At 45.5% G+C, this 19,122-nt stretch overlaps 1 protein-coding gene across 5 annotated transcripts in view; it reads left to right on the forward strand.

Moving 5' to 3' along the window:
• The first annotated feature begins 5,294 nt into the window (after positions 1-5,294).
• MLLT1 (MLLT1 super elongation complex subunit) overlaps positions 5,295-19,122 on the forward strand; it is a 32,146-nt gene continuing 18,318 nt past the window's right edge. Inside the window, exons 1-3 of one of the 5 annotated variants that reach the window (XM_074851334.1) lie at positions 5,295-5,444; positions 8,526-8,706; positions 11,440-11,522. In XM_074851334.1, the coding sequence (XP_074707435.1) occupies positions 5,433-5,444; positions 8,526-8,706; positions 11,440-11,522 (276 nt within the window). In that variant the 5' untranslated portion in view covers positions 5,295-5,432. The remainder of the gene's footprint in view (positions 5,445-8,525; positions 8,707-11,439; positions 11,523-19,122) is intronic. The other 4 variants (XM_074851335.1, XM_074851333.1, XM_074851331.1 and 1 more) reach the window with 4 other exon arrangements.

A 19,122-nucleotide genomic window follows, 5' to 3' on the forward strand; every position in this document is an offset into this window, starting at 1 on the left:
CGTCCCTGGATTTACCTGGCCAAAACAGGGACAAGTGCACTGCAAAGTCTTTTTTCCACTTTTATTTTCCACCATCCCCTACTCTCAGGGGACAGAACCAGTCCTTGGCATAGTCCCCTGCCGTGGGCCAAGCCAGATTAAACACACACCTTTCAGTCCAAGACAAGGATCTTTGAAGCAAGACTCTGGAAAGAAAAATAAAAAGTCCAAACAAAAATTAGAGAGAGCTGTCATGTTTCATTTGCATATTTGAATATGCAAATAAGATCTGTTTCTTATCCATTGGCACTGGCCCTACTGTAGATGGCAGCAACACAGCAGATCTCTGCCAGCATACAGTGCCACAAAGAAAGACGCTAATTGGATTTGCAGACGCTTATTGCAAAACCCAGAAGTTGCTGGAATAGATATAAAGAAACAGGAGCTCAGCCCACGGCTGCCTTGGGTGCGAAGGCACTCAGCTGACAGCTCGTTAGCTTGAGATGTCCTTGCAAATTTAGAAGTTTGGAGGAGCCTGGATGGCTGCTGGCTCCACCTTCCCCAGCACTACCCAGCACCTGAAACTCCCAACGCACTCCCACAAAGCCTGGCAAATTTTCTACCCTTGGCTGTGATTTCTTTTTTTTTTTTTTTGAGGGGGGGGCGTTGGGGGGGAAAGCTTGAAAAGAAAATCAGGGGTAAGCTTGATCAGTCATTGGGCTGGAAGCTGTTCAGAACTGGGAACTGCTAGTGGAGCAAAAGCTGGATATAGGAATTTCTCTCCTTGAGTATTTTTGCGGTTGACTGTAAAGAGCTACCCCAGCACATTTTAAATTAATCTTCTCTCACTACTTGTCCCAGTGCAGAGCTCTGGGGTGCTGGCTGGGATCAGGCATCCATAGAATGATGTGCTTACTCTGAACAGGGCACCCCAACTTCTTCAGTATAGCTTGATGGCCGTGTATCGGACGGCCCGCCTTTGGTGCCGTGGAAGCTGAGGCTCCTGACTTGGGGTTTCTCATCCCTGACTTGGAAATGCCTTAAATTCATGCTCTGATCCCAAAACTGGAGATGCAGCTTGTCTCCAAACCAGGGGAAGTAAATACAGGTGTGCTGAAGTGGGATGGCAATTGGGGTCCCAGGCTGGGAGAGCATGAAAACAACTATTAACACCAGGCTGGGCAAAAACAGAGGCACAGCAAAATTGCTACCAACGGGAATTAAAATAAAAATCAAATTTTAATGATGTTTCAGAGGAAGTAACAGACAATTTTTTAGGAAAGGGAAAAGTTCAGGGTCTTGTGTGTCTGAGCAACATCTCTTGCACAAGGGGGAAATTCAACCGAGCAAGCCTGGAGTCAGACTTGGGAAAGACGAAGACATTTCCAGATTCAGGCCTGGGAGCATGTAACCACCAAGGACTGTGATGAGGCTGTGAGTGAATAGCTAGGATTGGGAGTTCGAAAATAAAAGATTTAGACCGAAGAGTCACGTGCATGGGAATAATGTCCACAATTAAAGATATCAATGAGAACTCCCAGAGAAAGAGGCCCCGTCTCAATGGAGAAGAAAAGAGACTGTCCGAGGAGATGTCTCCTGGGACTGCATCAGACAGAAACATGGAAAATTAAAACTGGGGCACTTAAAAAGAATCCAAATCAGGTCTTTTTTGTTGTTGTTGTTGTTAACTGAAGCGATTAAGCATTTTGCTTTACTAATATCCTCTATCAGGTTGATGAGGTAAACTGGCTCTTTAGAATGATTTGGGAACCGATTAATCCTTGCCTGTGGCTATCAGTTAGCAACACACACACCGTTATTGGCTAACACGTATTTTTCTGCTGCCTTACAGAGATCAACAAACTATTTCAAACAAGAAAGTTGCACGAAGAAAAAAATTCTGCCTTGCATCTAAAAGCAAATTTGCTCTGAAACAGTCACAAATTGCACTTGTAAGGACAGTCCCGCGTTAATTTAAAGGCTCACAAAATTGAGCGCAATAACTTGTCATTTAGAGCGCTAAGAAAAGGTAAACAAAACCCACTTTTCAGATGCAAATGTCACGCTCAGAGTCAGCGGCGGTGCTGAGAAAACCGCGTTTGCAGGGCGGGCGGCTTTTAATGATGCCTCCGCCGCAGCCAGCAGCTCCTTTCTCAGCCAGGACAGTGACCTCCGGGCTCGTCACCCAGCTGAGCCTGCGGCTGATAACCACCGCTCCACTGAAGGAATCCCTGGGACCATTTGCATTGCAAATGCCCCCCGCTACAGACCAGAAAACGAGATATTGTTTCCCCTGCAGCGAACAGCCCTCGCCCCCGCGGTCTCCATCACGGCGCGGCCGCGGGCGGGAAGGCGGCGGCGGGCGGCCCGAGGCCCGGGCCGGAGAGCGGCGGCGGGCGGGGGGGGTCGGGGGCGAAGAGGGGAAACGCGGGAACGTGAGGGAAGCTGCGGGAGGATGAGGGGAACGCGAGGGACAAAGAGGAGAAATGAGAGAAACTGAGGGGGAAACGGGGGAGAGCGAGGGGGGAATTGGAACGGGGAGAAAATGTGGGGGACTGAGGGGGAAATGAGGGAGACTGAGGGGAAAAAGGAGGGAAATCGAGCGGGAAATTGAAACTGGGAGAAAATGGGGGAGACTGAGGGGAAAAACGGGGGAGAGCAAGGGGGAAAATGGGGAAGACCGAGGGGGAAATATAGAGAAAATGTGGGAGACTGAGGGGGAAATGGGGGAGACTGAGGGGAAAAAGGAGGGAAATCGAGCGGGAAATTGAAACTGGGAGAAAATGGGGGAGACTGAGGGGGAAAACGGGGGAGAGCAAGGGGGACAATGGGGAAGACCGAGGGGGAAATATAGAGAAAATGTGGGAGACTGAGGGGAAAAAGGAGGGAAATCGAGTGGGAAATTGAAACTGGGAGAAAATGGGGGAGAGCGAGGGGGAAATTCAAACTGGGAGAAAATGTGGGAGGCTGAGGGGGAAAACGGGGGAGAGCAAGGGGGAAAAGGGGGGAGACCAAGGGGGAAATATAGAGAAAAATGTGGGAGACTGAGGGGAAAAAGGAGGGAGATCGAGCAGGAAATTGAAACTGGGAGAAAATGGGGGAGACTGAGGGGAAAAACGGGGGAGAGCAAGGGGGAAAATGGGGAAGACCGAGGGGGAAATATAGAGAAAATGTGGGAGACTGAGGGGGAAATGGGGGAAACTGAGGGGAAGAAGGAGGGAAATCGAGCGGGAAATTGAAACTGGGAGAAAATGGGGGAGACTGAGGGGGAAAACGGGGGAGAGCAAGGGGGACAATGGGGAAGACCGAGGGGGAAATATAGAGAAAATGTGGGAGACTGAGGGGAAAAAGGAGGGAAATCGAGTGGGAAATTGAAACTGGGAGAAAATGGGGGAGAGCGAGGGGGAAAATGGGGGAGAGTGAGGGGGAAATTCAAACTGGGAGAAAATGTGGGAGGCTGAGGGGGAAAACGGGGGAGAGCAAGGGGGAAAAGGGGGGAGACCGAGGGGGAAATATAGAGAAAAATGTGGGAGACTGAGGGGAAAAAGGAGGGAGATCGAGCAGGAAATTGAAACTGGGAGAAAATGGGGGAGACTGAGGGGGAAAACGGGGGAGAGCAAGGGGGACAATGGGGAAGACCGAGGGGGAAATATAGAGAAAATGTGGGAGACTGAGGGGAAAAAGGAGGGAAATCGAGTGGGAAATTGAAACTGGGAGAAAATGGGGGAGAGCGAGGGGGAAAATGGGGGAGAGTGAGGGGGAAATTCAAACTGGGAAAAAATGTGGGAGGCTGAGAGGGAAAACGGGGGAGAGCAAGGGGGGAGAGCAAGGGGGAAATATAGAGAAAAATGTGGGAGACCGAGGGGGAAATGGGGGAGACTGAGGGGAAAAAGGAGGGAGATCGAGCAGGAAATTGAAACTGGGAGAAAATGGTGGAGACTGAGGGGGAAATTCAAACTGGGAGAGAATGTGGGAGGCTGAGGGGGAAAACGGGGGAGACTAAGGGGAAAAAGGAGCAAAACCAAGCGGGAAATTGAACTGGGAGAAAACATGGGAGAGTGAGGGGGAAATTGAAACTGGGACAAAATGTGAGAGGCTGAGGGGGAAAATGGGGAAGACCGAGGGGGAAAAATAGAGAAAATGTGGGAGACTGAGGGGGGAAAAGGAAGGAGACCGAGGGGAAAATGGGGGAGACCGAAGGGGAATTGAAACAGAGAAAATGGGGGAGACTGAGGGGGAGAACGGGACAGAGCAAGGGGGAAATTGAAACAGAGCAAGTGTGGGAGACTAAGGGGGAAAATGGGGGAGGCCGAGGGCAGCTGAGATAAAACGAGGGAGAGCAAGGGAAAAATGAGAACAAGGGAGAATGAAGGAGAATGAGGGGAAACGAGAGGAGAAAATGAGAGAAACTGAGCAGAAATGAGGGGTAGAGGGAAAAGGGGGAGGCACTGGGGGAAGATGAAGGACAGATTGGGGAAAAATGAGACCGGTGGAAAATGAGGGGGGAGAGATGGAGGGAAAATGAGAAGGAAGGAGGCTGAGGGAGAACAAGGAGAACCGAGGGCAAGCAGTGCCACCAGCTTCCTCCCGGCCAAGGCTCAGCCCTGCCCAGCCATTCCGGACTGCCGTGTCCGCTGTACTGGGAGCTGTGGTTTCCCTTGTTCTCAGCTCATTTGTGTAGGAAATTAATAAACGGGTGAGATTCGCTGCCGCCAGCGGCGGGGAAGCGTGGGCCGAGGGAGGGAAAAGGGGCGGGTTGGCGCGGCCGGGGCGCACAACAAGGCCCAAGCGCTTGGTGCCGGCTGGCGGCCGTGCTGCGCCGTCCTGGGGGGCCGGAGCCAAGCCCCAGAAGGGCACCCGGGAACGGGGCGGGGGCCCGAGCCCGGCCACGCCGCAGGGCAGGAGCGCTCAGCCGCGGGGGAAGGGGGGGCCGGCGAGGCCCCACTCCCGCCCACCGCCCGCCCCGCCTCCCACTCCCCGCTTGACCCAGCGCCGGCCCCGCCCCTGCCCCCGCCCCCTCGGCAGCCCGCCCGCCGCCGGTTGGGCGCAGCGGCTGCCCATCAGGCGGAGGAGGGGGAGGCCGGCGGCGCCCGGGCGGAAGCCCCGCCCCCAGGCGTGAGGCGGCGCAGCTATTGGCGGCGGGCGGGTGCCTCTCTGGTGGCGTCGGTTTCCGGTTCCGCGGGGCGGGCGCTGGGGGGGTGGCGGGGCTGGTGCCTGTGAGTGACACACAATGAGGCGAGCGGCGGCGGCGGGGCCGTGAGGGGCCGCGACCGAGGAGGCGGCGGCGGCGGCCGAGGCGGCGGGGAGGGGGGTGGGGGGGGACGGAGAGCGGCTTCGCTCGTAGAGGGGGGGGAAGAGAGGGGGGGAAAGAGACCCCCCCCCGCCGACCGGCCAGCGAGACCGCCGCGGCGGGAGCGAGCGAGCGAGCGGGGCCCGCGGCGCTGCGCCCAGCCATGGACAATCAGGTGAGGGGAGCGGCGGCGCCCGCCCTGCCGCGCTGCCGCGGGGGTGGGGCCCCTCGGCGCCACCCCTCCCTCCCCCCTCCGCGCGGGGGGCACGCGTGGGAGGGGCCGGGCTCCCCCCTGCACCGGGGGAGGGGGCCCTGCATCGGGGAGGGGGTGCCCATCCCTGTCCTGAAGGACGGGGGGGTTGATTCCCCCCGGTGGCGTTGGGGGGCATCGTCCCCCCCACCTTGGGGGAGGCACACCTCCTCCCCACACCCCCTTTTTGGGGAGGGGGGGATGTTGCTCAGCCCTCGCCCCTTCATGGGCGGCCGCGCTGCAGCCTCGCCCGCGGCGGGGGGTGGCAGCAGCATTTCCCGCAAATTCCTGCCCGGGCTTATTGACGGGGAGGGGTGGTGCCGGCGTCCCTACCCCCCTCAGCCGCGGTGCGAAGGGTTAATGCCACCGAGAGAGTTATTGCTGCTCCGGGGAGGCGGTGAGAAGCCGGCTGGTAGCGGCCGGGCCGCTGCCGTGCTGCGGCGGGCGAGGATGGATGCTGGAAGTTTACCTGAGGTGATGTAGGGCAGCTGGCTCGGGCCTTTTGTGTGCGGGTGCGTGCGAGCTGGTCCCAGGTTACCCATGGGCCTAAGGTTCAGGAGGTGAGCCCCGCTATCCTTTGAATAATCAGCCAAAGGAGAGCGAATGGAAACCGGTTATGGCTTTCAGGCAATTAGCACATCAAACAAAAAACCAGAGCAGCCTTCAGAATGTTTATTGAGAAGTTGAAAAGCAGACTCCTTTGTATTATTACAAATTGTTTGAATAGGATCCTGATTTCCCTTTGTTGGGAGACACGCTTGGAGAAAAAAAAAAAAACTCCATTTTCAGTGGAGCAACTTGGGATGTTTGTTATGTTGGGAGATCTTATTTTCAAATGTGTTTCAACTTCTGGCTTAATTCGTAGCGATTGTTAATTGGACCGATATGTGAAGAGTAGAGCAAGTACAACTTTCGCTCTCAGTTAAACAGTTCTCTCTTATGTTTAATTTTGTTCTCTTCCACATAGTCCCATCTGTTTCTCAGCTAAAATTTCTCAGCCTTTTCAACTAGAAAGGCAAATTCTGTAGACTGGCAGTCATTTGCACTTCTCTGGAGAGGGGTAGTAACTGGCAACAGTAGCACAATTTAAAGGGTAATTATGGAATCGATAACGTGAAGCTGCAGAACAGACTGGCTCAGTTGATGTGAACGGTTGCGTGAACGCTGTGGGAAGTATCCCAGATAAAGCAGGCCTGCAAGCACCCTCCTCTGTGAGCTTGGGATTTAGTCAGACGGCCTCCACATAATGCTCTTCTCTCCTGCGGTGGACTGCTGTGCTTCGAGTGAAACACACCTTGCCTTTTTTCTTATTCCTTAATATGACACGAAAGAACAGACGGCCGTGTACCTTCATTTTTAGCACAGGAGCGAGATGGAGCCAGCGTAGATAAGCCCTAAAGCGTAGAATGGGAAAAAATGGCCTGCCAAGAGAACTTGCAGAGGAAGGTAACCTAAAGAAATGTTGTAGTAATACCAGTGAAGCAATTAATTAGATGAGTTTGTCCCTGAGTCTTGTAATTGATGTGTTGAATGGCAGCTGAAGGTATTTTGCTATAAAGATAACTGCCTGAAAGAGTGTGTTAAGGCTTATAGTTGAAATTAGAACTGGACTGCAATTTGGGAGGTCGAGCTTTGATGCCTGGTACCCTGTAGACCTCCTGTGTGATCTTTTTACAAAGAAAAGAATACTGAGATTGAGTGACTTAACGCTTTTTCAGAAAGTATTAACCATGCTCTGAAAATCACATTCCCATAAAATGTCAGGTTGGATGTGCAAAATATTTTTTGAGCATTAATCATGGTCGTACTCCTTGTTGCAGTTCCTCAGTGGGAAAATGAGGATGATACTTTTCCTCAACATTTGTCTAGAGCTCGGGAAGCTTTCTCTTTCCGTGTTCATTGTCTCACATCATGCCCTCCGTTTGGCTCTGTGTCCACCTGTAATATAGGTAATGACAATGTTGCCTTTCCCAATGGTAATTGAGAACTGCCAGAGAGAATAAAATGTTTGTTTTCAAGTCTTGGGTGAAGAAGGGGGTAAGGACTAAAAACGGCCTTTTTTTATAACCTTCCAGTTGCTGAAGCTGGATTTTGATAGGTTTGGTTTCGGATTGCTGTGCTGCTGGTCTAGTTTGTGTAACATATATGCACAAAATTAGTAAGTAGTTGGATACCTCAGGTGTTCCATCTCTGCAAATCTTGCACTAAGATTTGCTTGCTTTAACTTGTGTCTGAATCATGTTTGCCTTTCCTCTGTTACATCTGTTTAATTCATTTGCTTTCTTCTGACTGTGAAGTCTGCAGAAATATGTGGATCTTCACAATTAGTTTAATCTGTTTTTAAGACATTTAATGGGATTTTTGTGCTTTGAGTAAGACATTGAATACACCTCTTACTCAATGATTAAAGTAGGATTCGGGAGTGCAAATCAGAATTAGGTCATTTTAGTGTTGGATATTGTGCAGGCATGCTATATGTTAATTTGGTCTTTAAAAGTGCACTGATAAAATATATTTAAAAGAATACAAGGAGCATCTTAGTTTTATTCTAATGGATTACATATTCTAGAGAATATCATAAACCACCAATTCATGATCTAATTTTTCCGGTTTTCAGATTAGTTTTCTGTCAGTGTTGTGAATTCTGTAAACTGTGAACATCAAGTTCTGTCTCTGACACTTTCTAGAAATAAGGATTCCGCAATTAGGACTTTGGCAATTTATATGATAAGTGAAGCAGGTAAACCTATCCCTCTTCCAAAGCTGTTTTCTCTGCAATGCTAGTATTAGGAAGAAAATAGGTATGAAATGCTGCTAGGAGCTATTTTTATGATACCTTTTCTGTTGACAACACTGTAGTTTTCAGAATGAGACTAATCTCTCTGTGGAGGCTGTTGTATTCCTCCCCTGCGGTGATCTAGCATCTTCTGTCGGTGGGGCTCAGCATTATACATAACGTGTAAGCTGCTTCATTTTGCTTACGGTCTTACCTCTGTCCTAAAACAGTGCACGGTTCAAGTAAAATTGGAGCTGGGGCACCGAGCCCAACTGCGGAAAAAGCCCACCACTGAAGGGTTTACTCATGACTGGATGGTGTTTGTCCGTGGCCCGGAGCAGTGTGACATCCAGCATTTTGTGGAAAGGGTGGTCTTTCGGCTACATGAGAGCTTCCCAAAACCCAAGCGAGGTGAGTGCAGTTTTGAAGATACATTATCACGTCTTTTCTGTATGAAAGAGAATTGTGCAAGTCAAGGTTGTCTTGGACTGTCACTGTTCTGTAAAATATCTCTTTAAAGAGGAACAAAATGTATGTCGCGTGCACTTCAGCTTTAACCTTTACTGTCTTTGTTTGAGGAAGGTCAGGGAGAATGGGACCTTTCTTCTGCTGAAAGGGCTGGAGGTGAGATGCTTTCTCCTCTTATTTAAGCATTAGTACATGCAGATTCTCGAGACAGTGACAGCAGAAGATAATTCATGTTACAAAATGGGAAAGATGGGTTTGATTTGTTAATATTTGGCAACACAAGCTGGAAGCATGTGACTGGTGAGAGATGCTCGAATATCGGGCTCGTATACGTACTGGAGTATGTAGACTTTTGCGCTGATCATTAAGTAGCCATCAGGATTCCTGCAATTTCTAGTCTCAGGTGCCAGTTCAGGTGGCATTAACTCAGCAGAAATCGGTGATGCCGAGGGGGTGGTGTTGTCTCTTCACCAGTGGCTGTATGTTCCAGCTGCACGTATGTGTGCAAGCACTGTGCGGTCGGCATGGCTGGGGAGACTATACAGATTGTAGTGTTTATTCTCTGCTGGATCTGTTCTTTGCTCTTTCTGACTGTGCAGCAACATGAACCTTATTCTTGGCACAAGGCAGCAGGAACGCAGGTTGAGGTGGAGGAGCAGGAATTGCCCTTTTCAGCAGCAGCGCAGAGTTAGATCTGCTTACGGTTGTGTAACTGCATCTGCAGCGTTATAGCTATGAAGTGCTACAAGGAACGCTGGCTGCCTAAGAGTATTGCTGTAAATTACTTCATAATGTGCATTCTTTGAAATATTTGGAAGACTGCTGGTCATGCAGGATGTCTTAGGGCTACCTGCTACACTGGTTATTTGTGAGAGTCCACAGTGGAAAGGTGTTCAGCTCATAAGGGTGTGAATCTAGGCTGTATGTTAATAATATCTCCTTCAGACTGATGTAGTAAAACTGATGAATGATAAGCAAGTGCAGTACTGAGCTGAAAGCTAATTTATAGAATAAAAGTTACAATCTGCTGTGCTACAACTCTTGTCATCTGGTGTAATTACTTTATTACAAACAACCGTGTTGGGATAGTACGTGGTCTTTGCTCAGTCAGTTGCCATATCATTTACCTTTAAAGAGGCTGTTTTTTCAGATCTCTAGGTTTTTGCATACTTTTTTTAAGCTTGCTCATCATGCCAGCTTGCTTTTGACCAAAGTGTGTCTGGGTTGTACATAAATGGTACAGCATATGCATACTATTTCTAGAATTGTTTGAAGGGTTTCTTCAGATGGATCGCTCTTACTTGTAGCAGAATCTACTGGTGAAGGTAGGCCTGTGCTGCTAGCAGATTGCTTGTGTAGTAATTTTAATTTGTTAGAGTGGCAAAGGAACAAAGGCTGCTTGGCAGATAGTCTTAAGCTTCCTGCTGCCATATTGGCACTGTTCTTTGGTTTTGGGCTTTTTCCCCTAAATGATAGGGTTCTTACATGAAATTCAAGTTAAAGCAAGTCTTGAGATTTTTCTTATTTTTAGATAGGCTCTTTTTTCACAGTTGAATTTTGAGGACTGCTTTCTAGCACCTTAACGAGGGTAGAAGTGCTTAGAGCTGTGGATAATATATCTACATTAAAAGGAAAATAACTTGTATGTTTTTTAGGTTTGAGGTACTGTTTCCTAATCATATTAATTACTTGGAATTATTTAGAGAAAGTAAAAAGATTTGCACTGAATTCCTCTAATTACTTAATTGACTTTATTTACATATATTGTAGTGCATAAATTATATGCAAGTGCATCCGGTTCCTGAGAGGGAGAATATCTGTGCTGGTCTCATGTTTCTTCTGGCAGCTGTTACGTGTAGCATGGCCAAATAAATGATCCTGGAATCCTTCGAGTTGGCTATCGCTGTACTGAAATGCAGTGGTAGATGATGGGAAGGATTCAGTAGCATGAAGATACAACAGGTAGAGGGACAGGGGCAACTGAGGCAGGAAGCACGCAGATTAATTTCTTAGAAGCGATTAACTTTTGTAATCGATATTTCTGCAGTAAGCAGCACTGTGACCTTAGGGGCAAATGGTTTAACCTTTCTCCGTTTCCTTGTATGTGAAATAAATAGCAGTGCTTACCTGCCCTTCAGGTTTGTTAGGACGTTTGGGTGAAGCAGCTTGTGGTATGGCCGTTACGTAATTATGAAGATTGAGCATTGCAGGAGAGCATTTCAAGGAAAAAAAAAAAAAATCCACTTGTATGGTACAGTGTTTAGATTAATAAATAGAGGCATCAAAGTAAATTTTACCTCTCCGTACTGTTCCAATTCCAACCTTTTAGGTCTTCGCCTTTTTTTTGCAAGACAGCTTTAACTGGCAGTTTGCATTGTTGTGGAACAGCACAGAAATGTAATTGTATCTCGCTGCAAAAGGCGGGGGGAGAATCTCACGGAGACTCTGGCATGGAGTGTTTTATGTTTCCTTTCCATGGGAGGAGCTAAGAACAGATTTTCATGTTCTTAACTAAGCCTATGACCACCATCTTATTTTGTTTTTTTTTTCCCCAAAGGTCAGCGTTTTAAACGTGTCCTGAGTTGTCAGAGGCCCATTTCTCATCTCGCCACTCCTTTTTTGCTCAGATTAAGTTGCATTATATTCAAAGTTAACGTTTGTCTATTCTCTTTTCAGTGTGCAAGGAGCCCCCTTACAAAGTGGAGGAGTCTGGCTACGCAGGCTTCATTATGCCCATTGAAGTGCACTTCAAAAATAAGGTAGAATCTGATTTCTGGTCTTCTAATTGTTTTGAGCTGTGCCAGAGCCTGAAACTGCCTGACAGAAAGACTCTAAATTATGTGACTGTTTTATGTGTGTGTTTTTTATTAGTCTAATAAATAGAATTTAACTGGGAGTTGGAAGCTCCTGCCAGACTTCAAAAGAAAGCTTTTGGCAGAAATGGAATAGTATAGAAAGGTAATATCAGGACAGTGTGGTGGTCCTAGAGATTTTGAACAGATTTTACTACTTGTAACAAGCTTCTCCAGCATGGATATTGCTAAAGCAGTTTAAAAAATTTGATGCAAATAGGGAAGTAAATAAGCATAAAACACTGATTTTTATGAACATTTGTAAATACTGTGTTGACTGGCAATATATTAAAAAAATCAATTTTTTTATTTGTAATCTTACTAAATTAACTGTACAGGTATAAAATTTGTATAGGCCCGACAAACACTTGCATATATAGGACAAGTATTTACAGCTATGTTAAAAATATTGTTGTTCTGGTTCAATACTCTTCCACAAAGAAAAAACTGAATATTTTAAGTCTTAAGATGCATTGCCAACAAGTGTATGAAAGTTAAAATTTGGGATTTACTGCTTGCTTTAAGTCTTACCACAAAGGTCACATGCTACGTGACTTGAAGAAGGTTATGAAAATAGGGATTTGGGCACTTGTGTTCATATTAACTCAGTTTCAGTTAAATTGTTTTGTTAAACATGAATACCGAATCTTTCTGGTTTTGATTACTACATAAATAAAAAAATAATATTCTGCTTATTATCCCTAAGAGGGAACCTAGATAAACTAAAAATTTGACCATTAAGCCGCACCACTATAATGTATGCTCTCAGCCCTCCCAGCACAAGCCGTTACCCCAGGTTTTGTTGACAGCAGACCACACATAACAACCTCCTGTTATTTAGCTTCTCAGCGTCCTTTCCATTGTACCTCCCACAAACATATCTGTCCATCATTTCCTTCTCGCCCCAGTCTAGCACAGTATACTCTCCTGGCAGTGTCATTTTGTGAATAAGTAACATTTTACTTTGTTTTCTGGACTACCGCATTGCTCTTACCCCACTTTATGAGTTTGAGTAATAAGCTCATATAGGCTCAAATAACGAGACTGAACCACAAGAAGACTTGTCTTCTAAACCTGGGAACGTTTTGCCCACAGCTTTCTTTTGGGTGGGTGGGGTAAGCCAAAAGGATGTGAAGAGAAATGGCAGTTAGCAGGGGATGAAAGTTGTTGATAGAAGCAGCCTTTTTGGCAAACACTGAAAACTATGACTTGAATGCAAAAAAAAAAAAAACCCTCAACAGCTTAAAAGTAAGTTTGACTTCTAGTGGCTTTTCTGAGGTTTTGAATGGAAATCGGGAAACTTCATCTGCACTGTATGCTGGCTTAATTCAGGTTCAAAATCTACCTTTACATTCCTGACCAAAAAATGTGAACTTCTCCATGCTCATTTCTTGTAAGGGGAATCTTGAATGACTGTGATGAGTGAACTGTGTTTTGTCTCTACTCCTACCTTTTATTTTTCTTTCCTTTTTTCACCCAGTCTTTTCTCACGCTTGCCTTTTCCCTGCAGGTCTCTGATGGCTTTGTCTTTCACAGGCCCTCAGATCCTTCTCTCTCATTTCTGCCTCTCCTGTATTTTTTTTGTAGGTGCACTGTTTGCATTGACTGTCGGTCTGCATTTGTCTGCTGTCTTTTTCTCCGTCCCTTATATTTGTATGCTCCTCGCAGAATATGGAACTGGCAGCTTTTCTGAATATAGCTTGATTTCACACCCGCCGGGGTCATCACTTCTCATTGTTTGTATAAACACGTGACTGTGTAGTTGCTCTTTCTAGCATTGGGGATAGGATGGCTTTTATAAATAAGGGAAATAGGTGGTCTCTGTTAGTGGAAACAATGGAAGTAGCAGTTAAATCAGGAGAAGGCGGTCTGGTTTTGGCATTTTGGTCTTCAGAAACATGAAAAATAAATAGGAGAACAGGTTTAATTACAGAGTTGTTCTCAAACTACAGATCTTCAAAATACTCATGTTTGCCCTGGTTTTCAGATGCATGCATTATGGAGAATTTCCACTTTTAAGCTGATTGACAAATTAACTAATTAAGGAGTTTCAAACAGCGCCTCCCATTATTAAATTGGGGCAAGCGGTGGTTGAAGGAAAACGTGATAGCTTCCATATTCCAGCACATCGTTTGAACAGAGACACGTTCCCAGGTTCAACCATGAACTTGAAATACATGAGCTGTACTGAAGTTGTTTGAAATTTGCTTTTACTGCTTTAAAGTAATTTTTCCATTCTTATGTCAGCAAATGTTACATTCTCTGCACATTTGGAAGTTAAGCACAGTACTTATGATTGCTGGAAGCTTAGAAGCTGATGATGTGAAGAATTTGGCTCCTCTGACCGCTGTTGCCCAGTGATAATGCCATCTTGAAATATTAAGAGCTTTGATTATTTTCAGTAAGTGGAGTTGAAGGAAATGTAAGAGGTAAATACTTCAGCAGAGATGGAAGTGCAAAGACTGGGATATAGTAGAAATGAAAGAGATTGGGAAGGAGGAGGGAAATAGTAAAGCCTTTAGAATACAGCTGATTTTCTCCTGCATTAAAGAATATGACATTAAAGCACCAAATAAGTCTTTACTACTTCAAGACCATATGTTCACTCTGATCTCTGTAAACCTGTTGACGCTGGTGAGGATCAGCTGTTGTGTGTAGAGCATACATTGTTCTGAATTTGCCTGAATTGATTACTGCATTTGGGACTCATCCTCGAGTGACTCTTTTGAAGTAGATGTTATGGATTGATTCAGGGATTGGGTAGAAGATGCTGTTTCGTAGGTGGCTGGGCAGGAGGAGTGGGGTGGGTCTTTCTGGCCATATGCTCCCTACATTCTAGCACGTGTTTGTTGATGTGTGTCCTCTCAGTGGAAACAAGAGTTGCAAGGGCTTTGGGATTTGTTTATCGATGCATGTTTAGCTTTGTAAAGGTGAGAAGAAAAAGGATTTCAAGGGGGAGTGAACTAATCTGTGGAGGTTGATCTTTGACAGGGTTGGCTGAAATTTTTTTTTCCACAGTTTAAGCCTCCTTTCTTAGCTGTTTCCTTTCCCTGTTCTAATTTGTTACTAGGATGATAAATAGCGGTTGTCAGAGCCAGTGTACTCTTTGCTTTGGCTAAAGAAACACAGGCCTGTTCACTGCTAAGGAACAGTTTTACTAAGAATGGATTAAGAATGGTTTCAATGAACTTCATTGGGGATTTTTTTTTTTTAGGCAACTTTGCAAAAAACTGCCCATTAACCCTTTGTGTTGGAGCATGCTCTTCTTGTTATCGTTGTTATCTCCTCGGAGTAGGAGAGTCAGCGCTGTTGGCACCACTGAAGCTTTTGATGCCTTTCTGTCAGACAGGGAAGTGTCAGCAGAGTATTAAAAAAGATGCAAGAGCCTGTTCTTACCCTCTATGAACATAGTTACGCCTTGCTGGCTTGCATTTGTCCTTCCTGTGCTGTAATTCAGTTCCTCAATAAGCAGGTGCTTTCTCAGACTTGTCATTTGAATTACAGAATATCTGTTTTGCATATTGCTGTGACCTGGGCAGTTTGTGTATCTGAGCTTTCTAGAGAGTTGCAGTGGTCTCTACAGGCCTCAGGACTTGCAGGCTCTTTTGATACTGGTGGCCTGCTAGAGCCTTTGCCTCTGTAACTGAACCTGTAAAACAAATGCCAGGTCTCAGTAGGTTGAATGAGAAAGCTTTTGAAAGCACGGTTGACTAATGATAGTGGATCATTTGGGATTGTTGGGCTGAAAATGTTGGTATGCTATTTTTATTTCTAAATCCTTTGTGTTCCTTCCTATAATGAGGGCTGCTGTTAGTGGCTTCTGGTGCTTGAATCAATACAAAGTGGGTACAATAAATGTGTTGCTGTTTTTCTACTGCTCTTCTCCACCCCTCTCCCCCACTCAATTTCAACAGTCTTGAGACTGTTTTTCATGGCCTTGTTGTCTCCAAATACATCTCTCATAGTGGCATACGTTGTAATCTTGAGGCTGTAACACAGGTATGACTTTGGTATTCATCCCGTTACGTTTTTGCATCCTAATCAAATTAGATCACCCCCACGCACACACAAAGCTAAAGGTCTAGTATGCTTTCATGCTGTTCTGATATAAGGCAGATGATATTAATGCAACATGGATAAGATGTTGTATTAAAGTCTCTTTAAAGATATTACCTCCCAATTTCAATGCTAGAGATAAAAGGTTTCCAGTATTTACATAATGGATACATGTAACTTGAGCATTTTCTATTAGTGAAAAAGGAGATAAGCAAAGAAAGCAGAGAAATCCATTTGATTTTTCCTGTTAGGTTCAAAATAAAAACATTCTACCCCTTCTGCAGTATTTATAGGTGTGATATATATAAAATACCTAGAAAAATACTGGAGAAGGGAAAAATTACTCGTGTTTCAAAGTAGGAACTCAGACATTGTATGTGGGTTGCATGTAGGACAGGGAAGGTGAAACTGGAGATCAATTAGAGCTGCGTGTCAGGACTGTGCCGTCGGGAAGGTATTGGCTTGTGAAATACTCCTGAGGAGGGTTGTTGAGTGTTTGCGTGAGACATTGGATTTTACGTAACAAATTGCTGTGTTATTGGGGCAGGGTTTGCACAGGTTTGAGGAAAGGAGGAGGAGATTTAACCTGTTAGTGTTTATTCGGTGTTGCTGAAAGCGGTGGAAGGAGGAGTAAAACTTGTCATTTTGTCTAGCCTTTAAGTGGAAGCATTTGTTGCTCACATTTTTTAGGTCTGTTCTGTATCATCTTACCAAATCTGCAGCACATTCTTTTGTGCTGCTGATGACTGGTGAATCTTATTTTACCTTTTACTGTCATAAACGAATACATATTATCAGTTTACTCATTCTTCTATCTGAGCAGACTGTTTTCCTGGCCAGAACAGGAAAATTTGGGCTGTGTGTGTGTTTCAGTAGCCGCTCGGTGTGGCACATTAACAGGCACCCCTGTGTGCTGAATGGATTGCAGTGCCTGGCAAGGAAGCCTTGTCAAATGTAGCAGCTCTATTAGCCGTGCCAGCACCATATCATGTATTTACAAGAGCTAGTAGGTTATTGAATGCTTGTCTTTGAGCAATGAGTATATTTTCCTAATTTTCAAACAAAGTAATAGGCTTCTGATGGGGGAGAGTTCCAAAATGCTGATCTCTGTAATTTTACTTAACCCTGTAGAATTTCAAAAAAGATAAGGGTGTTTCATGGAGCTGTTAGCAGAACGTAAGATAAGGCTACTTGCTTCAAAAAATTAATATTGGGCTATTCACTTTTAAATGTCCTGTCTGGAAGCGGGGTGGAAGACTTGTCAAACGGGTTGTGCAAGCCTGGAGAGGGGGTTTCATTTATACCAACATTATGGACCGGTTACGGATAAATGACTCCGTCAGGCTGGATCTGTGGCAGAAGGGAAGTAGTGTTAGATGTTATAGTTATTGAATAACCACGAGTCTGCTTCCTTGGTGTGCTAGATTTTTGTAGATAATTTTGTTTTATGGCTTTCTAAAAGTGATTTATGAGCTTTATGCGCACGCTACCAGTGAAATTCTTTTGATTTGTGTTAAGTGGCAAAGGGCACACCCTGCCTTAAAAACAGGACAAGGAAATTTTAACAAAAGACTTTGAAAAATTCCTCCTCTTACGAAAAGTGCCAAAAGAACTTTAACCCGTTACTTCAGAACTCAGAAGAAGAATAAAGCAACTTCAGTGTTTGTAACAGAGCAGTGGCAGTCAGTGCAGACAGGAAGCTGGAAAGCAGTAAAAATAAAGTATAATGTACTCAGCTTTGGAGGTTGGAGGTGGAGTAGGGGGATTCACTAGATGGAGGGAAGTTTACAGCAGCTGCAAATAAAAGCTTGGCCCTAGCTTTGTGGTACACACTTCTAGTTTACTTCTCTGGCATCCTGAGATTTCAGGGGCAGAGATAAACCCAGGTTCTAAGGTGGCTTGCTGAGAGATCCCATACCAGGTTAACCATTTCACATCCAAATTTACAATTGAATTTTAATCTGAATAACTGCAATATCTCCCAGTTAGAAATGGATGTGATCCATCCTTTCTAAAGCTTTTCTTGGAAGTAAGGCCCTTTAGAAAAGTTCGTGGTCTCAGAAAACAACAGAATATCCACAAAAAGTCTCTCCCTTTTTCAGTTTTACTTGTTGACATCAAGGGTTGAATATCAGAAGGTGGAATCATCTAAGAGTAAAGCTTGGCTTGCACGTATAGTTGCTCCTCAGGCAGGGGAGTATGTAAAGTGGTGGTACAGTATGAAAACAGACTGCCTGGCCCTAAGTTGGTGGGTGAAAAAGTCCCTACACTATCACAACTCCAAGCAGCGGGATGTGTAGATCCCAACATGTTATTTAGAAAGGCTTCGAGTGTGGCAGTGTGGACTCAGGGTGGCTTTTTATGTAAAGTTAAAGGATGTGTAGGTCCAGGTCAATTGAGACTTTCCTTGGTTTTCTTTTTTTTAACTTGCCGCCGCCCCCCCCCCCCCCCCCCTTGATGGTTGTTTGGAGGGAAGAACCTTTTAGGGGGGGCCGGATGGGTTAAGCTTTGGAGTGTCTTGAGCTGTAATCATTAGCTGTCAATGAAGGCAGTAAAGGAAAGAATGTTTATTTGCGGCTTTTTGCTTTGAGACTTTTGTACTTGTTCTTTTAGGAGTGCTGTAATCTTAACTATTCGCTGGGGGGTGGGGGGGTGCTTCTGATGGGCTGAGACGATACAAAGGATATTTTAATGATCATGGTGCTTGGCTAGGACTCTGTTCCCAGGGCGGTCGTGATCTCTGAGTTGGAGAAAAATCACATTGAAAAACTGTCTTTAATTTTACAAAAAGTGGAAGCTCATCAACAGAGGTACGATAAATATTTGGGAGGTCCTCTGATGCTTTTGAGTCTGTATAAAAAATGGGATACCTAAGGTAAAAGGGAAATGAATCTGCAGCCCCTCTCCTGCTCTGAAAGCAAACAGGCAAATGACAAAGCAGAGCTCGGATAATGTGATGGCATACCAGCTTTTGACTAAAGCCTGTTCTTGCTAACATATCCAAGATCAATTTATTCTATGTTGTTCACTAGGAAAGGAATTTTATAAACAATTTTTAGGCCACATTTGGATTTCTATTCATCCATCATTTACGTTTATTAGACTTTGAGGGACCCTCTACAGCTGCTGTTTTAACTCCAGCGTAAGCACACGCATGCAGAGCTCACTAATGATTCGGTTAATGACAACGGTTGTAGCAAAAGAGGAAAATGACAGTGCAGTGTATTTTGCAAGTACTTTTCTTCTTAGAATTCATGTGTTTTAGTAGACATTGAACCCTTTCAAGCGTGTGTGGATTCTTCAGGACTTTTCCAGGAGAGGGTCTGAAGACCCTCGTGTTGGTAGCGTGTTCTTGCTTGTTAATGGGAGACAATTCTATCGTATGTGTCTGCTCAGATGTGTGCCTCTCAGTTTGGGGAGTTGGGACCCAAGCCCTTGGCTCCCAGGTGAG

The sequence above is a fragment of the Strix uralensis genome, chromosome 27, assembly GCF_047716275.1.
Source record: "Strix uralensis isolate ZFMK-TIS-50842 chromosome 27, bStrUra1, whole genome shotgun sequence".
Lineage (NCBI taxonomy): Eukaryota > Metazoa > Chordata > Aves > Strigiformes > Strigidae > Strix > Strix uralensis.